This window comes from Oncorhynchus masou, chromosome 7 (genome assembly GCF_036934945.1).
Source record: "Oncorhynchus masou masou isolate Uvic2021 chromosome 7, UVic_Omas_1.1, whole genome shotgun sequence".
Taxonomy (NCBI): domain Eukaryota; kingdom Metazoa; phylum Chordata; class Actinopteri; order Salmoniformes; family Salmonidae; genus Oncorhynchus; species Oncorhynchus masou.
In genome coordinates, this window is record NC_088218.1 from 10,896,470 (window position 1) to 10,902,936 (window position 6,467).

The 6,467-nt window shown below is 47.5% G+C and overlaps 1 protein-coding gene across 2 annotated transcripts in view; it reads right to left on the bottom strand.

The window, feature by feature from the left end:
• The window catches only part of fn1b (fibronectin 1b), a 31,841-nt gene extending 25,804 nt beyond the window's left edge, over positions 1 to 6,037 (bottom strand). For both annotated transcript variants that reach the window (XM_064970397.1, XM_064970396.1), the window contains exons 1-10: positions 5,684 to 6,037; positions 5,327 to 5,449; positions 5,003 to 5,140; positions 4,776 to 4,907; positions 3,620 to 3,757; positions 3,380 to 3,526; positions 2,623 to 2,856; positions 2,160 to 2,342; positions 1,850 to 2,026; positions 1,063 to 1,218 (exon numbers count right to left, since the gene is read on the bottom strand). In XM_064970397.1, coding sequence (XP_064826469.1) covers positions 1,063 to 1,218; positions 1,850 to 2,026; positions 2,160 to 2,342; positions 2,623 to 2,856; positions 3,380 to 3,526; positions 3,620 to 3,757; positions 4,776 to 4,907; positions 5,003 to 5,140; positions 5,327 to 5,449; positions 5,684 to 5,831 — 1,576 coding nt within the window. In that variant the 5' untranslated portion in view covers positions 5,832 to 6,037. The remainder of the gene's footprint in view (positions 1 to 1,062; positions 1,219 to 1,849; positions 2,027 to 2,159; positions 2,343 to 2,622; positions 2,857 to 3,379; positions 3,527 to 3,619; positions 3,758 to 4,775; positions 4,908 to 5,002; positions 5,141 to 5,326; positions 5,450 to 5,683) is intronic.
• Between the last annotated feature and the right edge of the window lie 430 nt (positions 6,038 to 6,467).

Here is a 6,467-nt window from a genome sequence, read left to right on the forward strand (position 1 = left end):
AGAGGAGACAAGGGGTTTTAATGATGTACTGGTCTGGGGTACGAAGGAGACGAGGGGTTTTAATGATGTACTGGTCTGGGGAAGGAAGGAGACAAGGGGTTTTAATAATGTACTGGTCTGGGGGAGACAGGGGTTTTAATGATGTACTGGTCTGGGGTAGGAGACAAGGGGTTTTAATAATGTACTGGTCTGGGGTACGAAGGAGACAAGGAGTTTTAATGATGTACTGGTCTGGGGTAGTTAGGTGAGGAGACAAGGGGTTTTAATAATGTACTGGTCTGGGGTGCGAAGGAGACAAGGGGTTTTAATGATGTACTGGTCTGGGGTAGGAAGGAGACAAGGGGTTTTAATGATGTACTGGTCTGGGGTAGGAAGGAGAGGAGACAATGGGTTTTAATGATGTACTGGTCTGGGGTAGGAAGGAGACAAGGGGTTTTAATGATGTACTGGTCTGGGGTAGGAAGGAGAGGAGACAAGGGTTTTAATGATGTACTGGTCTGGGGTAGGAAGGAGGAGACAAGGGGTTTTAATGATGTACTGGTCTGGGGTAGGAAGGAGACAAGGGGTTTTAATGATGTACTGGTCTGGGGTAGGAAGGTGAGGAGACAAGGGGTTTTAATAATGTACTGGTCTGGGGTACGAAGGAGACAAGGGGTTTTAATGATGTACTGGTCTGGGGTAGTTAAGGAGACAAGGAGTTTTAATGATGTACTGGTCTGGGGTAGTTAGGTGAGGAGACAAGGGGTTTTAATAATGTACTGGTCTGGGGTGCGAAGGAGATAAGGGGTTTTAATGATGTACTGGTCTGGGATACGAAGGAGACAAGGAGTTTTAATGATGTACTGGTCTGGGGTACGAAGGAGACAAGGGGTTTTAATAATGTACTGGTCTGGGGTAGGAAGGTGAGGAGACAAGGGGTTTAAATGCTGGTTGATCCTTTCAGTTCATTCTACATTCCAGTTGTCAAGGCTACTGGGTCTAGAACCAGGTAATGACAGTACAACTCCTATGACTGTTGTCTAACAACACATAAGAGAACAGGTGCTAGTAAGGCGGTAGGACCTTTGAGTTGGGAGTAGGCGATGCAGCTCCACTCTCCGCGGTTGTTGCCCAAGCAGGTACACTGCATCATGTGACCCAGGACCTCGTGGCGTTTGTCCCACTGGTCTCCCACACGGTACATGACCCCGTCGTTGGTGGTGCAGGCCTCCTCGTGGGCTGGACGGAGGAAGAGAGGGGTCAGTGAGGGGCTGTGTGCGCGTGTGTAGGTGGCATGGATCATCTCTTTTGGAACTGAGACAGATTTAGTTTCCAGACAGACTCTGGACCCATGCCAGGGTGTGGGTCCTATCCTCTGCCCAGTGGAGCCAAGAGTCATTCATAATCATTCTAACAGGCTCTTATAGAGGCATTACTCAGCCCTCTTCATGGCCGTCCACTCTCACTTAATAGCGTTTAAAGACCAACTCATTAACTGCCCATTGAACCTCTGACGGCTCTGTAGACCGTAAGTAACCCTTTCAGTTAAACAGTCATTCTTACCATCTGTAAGGGCAACATCAGACGGATGAAGACAAGCCTAGTACATTTATCTTGATAAGACCTCTGTCAAATAGAGGAATTCAGTGACTGTTGAAGACAGTAGCCCAGCAGACCTTCCCACGCCCACCATACAGAGCCAGAATGACCTTTCAAAAGAGCGATCTTACCTAACAATAGTCTGGTTTGCATGCCAGTAAAGATGGGCTAGACAATGTGCCTGACTGCTCCTGTGATATTGTTTATTGTTTGGTGTGAGGGCCTGAGACGGGAAGAGACATGTGAATTGACAAATCACACACACACTCACCAGCCATGGGGCAGAATCCGTAGCGCTGCTCTCCTTCGTAGTCGGTTGTGGTACCGCACCACCTCATGCCGTCGCGGCGCCCATCGGCGGTACAGTCAGTGTAGTTACGCCCGTTGTAGAGGAAGGGGAACTGGCACAGGGCACCATTGGAGTTACCCCCTCGGGTCGACACCAGGGCTACAGAGCAGATCAAACTTTCAACAGTTAGATATGCTGCTATCTATCTTGCTAGCTACAGTATATATCTATCTATCCATCCACCCACCCACCCATCCATCCATCCATCCATCCATCCATCTCCCAGACTCACAGTTCTTCTCGGTACAGAAGGAGTACTGCTGGTCTCTATGGTAGTCAGAGGTGGTGCTGCACCACAGCTGTCCATCAGTACGTCCCTCTGAGGTACAGGAGTAGTAGGTCTTATCCATGAACACAAAGGGGAACACACAGGCCTGGCCTTCTGAGTTCCCACCGTACACCTGGCTCTGGCCCTCTGGAGGGTAGGGAGAGAGAAGGGGAGGCAGGTTTAGACCAAGTTAGGTGAGGTGAGACAGGTTAAGACTAGGTTAGATGAGGTGAGACAGGTTTAGACCAGGTGAGACAGGTTTAGACCAGGCTAGATGAGGTGAGACAGGTTTAGACCACATTAGGTGAGGTGAGACAGGTTTAGACCAGATTAGATGAGGTGAGACAAGAGGTAAGACAGGCCTTGACTATGGAAATATACTTGTTTGAGACACAACCTTGTACTTTTAGTCTGAGTTAAGACTCACCCTTCTCCTCACAGCTGACGGCGCCAGTACCCTGGCAGGTACACAGCATCTGCTTGCTGCCCTGGGTCCTGATCCAGCGCATGCCCACGTGGAAGGTGGCGCCCGAGTCCGTGCGGCAAGCCCCCTCCTGGGGGGGTTCGGGGAGGGTGGAGGGCTGGTGGAGCTCCGTCTGGATGGTCACACGAGTACTTCCTGTACCTGTTCCTACACCTGTTCCTGTACTAACACCTGTGCCTGCGCACCAGGAAGACAAAGAGACATGTATTTACCAAGGTGGAAACTTAATCGGGGAGGACGGGCTCATTGTAGTTGCTGGAACAGAATTTATGGAATGGGTTTGATACCATTCCATTCACTCCATCCCGGCCATTATTATGAGCCGTCCTCCTCCCACCAGCCTCCTCTGTTACCTATATATTAATTTATAACCTGTATGTCAGTGTATAACCTGTTCATTTAATTATGTATGCATTTAAATATATATATTTTTTTATTTTTTTAACCTTTATTAAACTAGGAAAGTCAGTTCTTATTCTTATTTACAATGACGGACTACCCCGGCCAAACCCGGACGACGCTGGGCCCATTGTTCTCCGCCCTATGGGACTCTCAATCACGTCCGGATGTGATACCATCTGGATTCAAACCAGGGACTGTAGTGACGCCTCTTGCACTGAGATGCAGTGCCTTAGAACGCAGCGGTAATCTTGTAATATTTTACAAAGAGTGTGTGTAAAACACAAGAGGGCTGACTCACCGGTAGTGGCAGAGTGTCTCTCACACTTCCACTCTCCTCTGCCATTTCCTGTACACAGACACTGGAGTTGGTGCCTGTTAGCATCTGTCTTGGTCCATGTGTCTCCGATGCGGTAGGAGGTCTTGGTGTCCTGGTCATTACAACGGTCTAAAGAAATAAGGAAAGGAATGATGAGTGTGTGTTTAAGTGTGTTTGCGTTTACATGAGTGTGTATATATGTGCTTGCGTGTGTGTACTTACTCCTAGAGGTACAGGTGATGCGTCCGTTGCCCTCCCCCAGACAGGTGCAGTCGATCATCATCCAGCCTTGGTACGGCTTCTCCCAGGTCTGCCCCACCACGTAGGATGCTCCGCCCGTGTTGTCATAGCAACGCTCCGCTGCACAAAAACAAGTTCCAAAAATGTTGTTATTATTGTAACCTAATTATTTGAACTTAATTATCCATTACCTTCTCCAAAGGGCCTGTGGGTTTGATGATGGAGTTACAATCAAGTTATTTTCTAGTGGAACAACAGGTTACATCTCCATCACTTCCCTTCTCTGTCCCACATCTCTCCTGTGAATCCTCCTCACGCGCAGGTGAATCTTGGAAAGGTATTTTCAGAATAAGATTTATTTCGACAGAGTGCATATCTCCATCTCTTCCAGAATAAGAGTCCCAACAAAAAATCTAAATGGCAATGCCATAATAAAAGTCTCAGATACACATGACATATTTCTGATGATAGAAGATATATTTCTAATTCCAAAACCATGCCTACATTATCACCAAATCATCTTCACCATTAGGGCCTACCTCCATATGAGTCACCTCACCTAACGTTCCATGAAAACACTCAACTGAGCTAAATCAACAGTTATGGGGCAACGTTTGGGACAGAGATGACTGTTATGGCCTTCAAATATTTACAATGACATCTAGCACTATTTCCAATAAATGACTCGAAGAAGGACTTTGAACTGTGGTTTGATTGGTTTAAGGACATCCCCATATTAAGAAAAACGTTGATCCCAACAACCCACAGGCCACACATTCATTCCTTTCAGATTACACCTAGTCTCTCCTACTCAAAGGACTCAGACAGACAGACCCTCACACACCGGTGTGCAGGTCCTCAGACAGACAGACACTCACACACCGGTGTGCAGGTCCTCAGACAGACAGACACTCACACAAGGGTTTGCAGGTCCTCAGACAGACAGACACATACGGGGTTTACAGGTCCTCAGACAGACAGACACTCACACACCGGTGTGCAGGTCCTCAGACAGACAGACACTCACACAAGGGTTTGCAGGTCCTCAGACAGACAGACCCTCACACACCGGTGTGCAGGTCCTCAGACAGACAGACACATACAGGGTTTACAGGTCCTCAGACAGACAGACACTCACACACGGGTTTGCAGGTCCACTCTCCCTTGCCGTTTCCCAGACAGACGCAATCCAGCATGTAGTCTCCGGTCTCGTGGGGCCTTCTCCAAGTGTCCCCGATTTTGTAGGATCTGCCTCCCTCGTGGCAGCGGTCTGGAAACGAAAATACCAATCATTATTCATAAACACCAACGTAATACATAAGTACACAAATAATGCTTTATGGGTTGCTGGGAAGGGCAACTCACTTCCGATTGTGCAGCTGATTTTGCCGCGGGCGGAACCGATGCAGGTGCAGTCCCACATCATGCCGTCCTTCGCCCTCTCGTAGGTCGCACCCACAGGGTACGTCTGGTCGTTGTATTTGTCATAGCAGGTCTCCTCCCCTGCAGAATGCACCAGAGAAGACTTTCAACATGTGGCCTAAACGTTTGAGATAAACGAAGCGACTTCTGTGCGCAATGGCAAAAGTGCCAAAAAGGGAACACGCTCTAGAGCGCACGGATGTTGTGCAAAAAAAACGAAGAAATTGCCTACTTCATTATACATTCAAGTCTGGTGCTCCAGCTCACCTTGGGGTTTTGTTTTACATTTGATACCTGCCGCTCCGTTGCAGGTACAAAGCAGCGTACTCCCGCGGTAAGCCTTCTCCCATTGATCGTTTAGTCTGTAAGAATGTCCGTTCTCATCGCAGCCTGCAAGATGATGGAGACACACACAAAAGAGCCATGAGTCCTGAGCAAATTCGGCGCATGATAGATTAGCTAAACACCCATATTCAATACATGTACAGTAGTGGTTAAAAAAAAAATCTAAGATTCATAAACGGAATTGTAACTACAGTTGTTAATTACAAGATGTGGGTTCAAGGTGCATTCAAATGCTTTATCTAAGGGACAAAATATGACATTAAGAGCAAGTCTACATACCTTGAGCAAGGGGTACTGTGTCTGCGAGTTCGGGGTAAACTTGTTCCTGAGCTTGTCTCTTGTTTTTCCCTTGGTTCTTTGGCATACAATGGACCGCGCTGCTTACGCACAGCGCAACCAGCAGCCCTGTCACTGGGCTACCAGTCATTTTGGTCAAGTTAAAAAGAGAAAAAAACAAGACACTTTTACGTTTCCAGTTATGTCCTAAGTAAAAATAAGAACGATCCAGGTGCGGTGAAGTTGACCGTCAGGAGCGGATAGTATTCTCTCCCCTTGCTTTCCAAATATTACCCAGTGCTGCTTCTCCCAGCGCCTACTTTGACCGCCTTTCCTGCAGCAGATGCGATAGACAGACTGGGGGATGCAGACCGTTTTTATATGTGAGCACAAAGGCACCGTTTGGGGAGGGGCAATGTGCGTCTGGGTCCAGGGGAGCAACACAGACTCGTCACTTACCAACCATCCTAAACCGCAGACCCAGACCAAGAATGAAACCTCACAAACAGAGTACAGCACTAACATTCTGAGGCTGGGCTGGGTTGTGCAACCTGGACTCAGACGTCGACATAACACAGTAAAAAGTAAACCTGTGAAACTCAAATGAGTATATGTTACATTTAGTATGGTATTTATTCATTTGTGGATGTCCATGATCCATTTTGTAGGATATGTTATGAATTACAATACATATGATATGTTACGAATTGCAATTCATACAATATCTTGCGCATTCCAATTTGTTGTGACTAACTAACATTAGCTACATGGCTAACGTTAGCTAGGG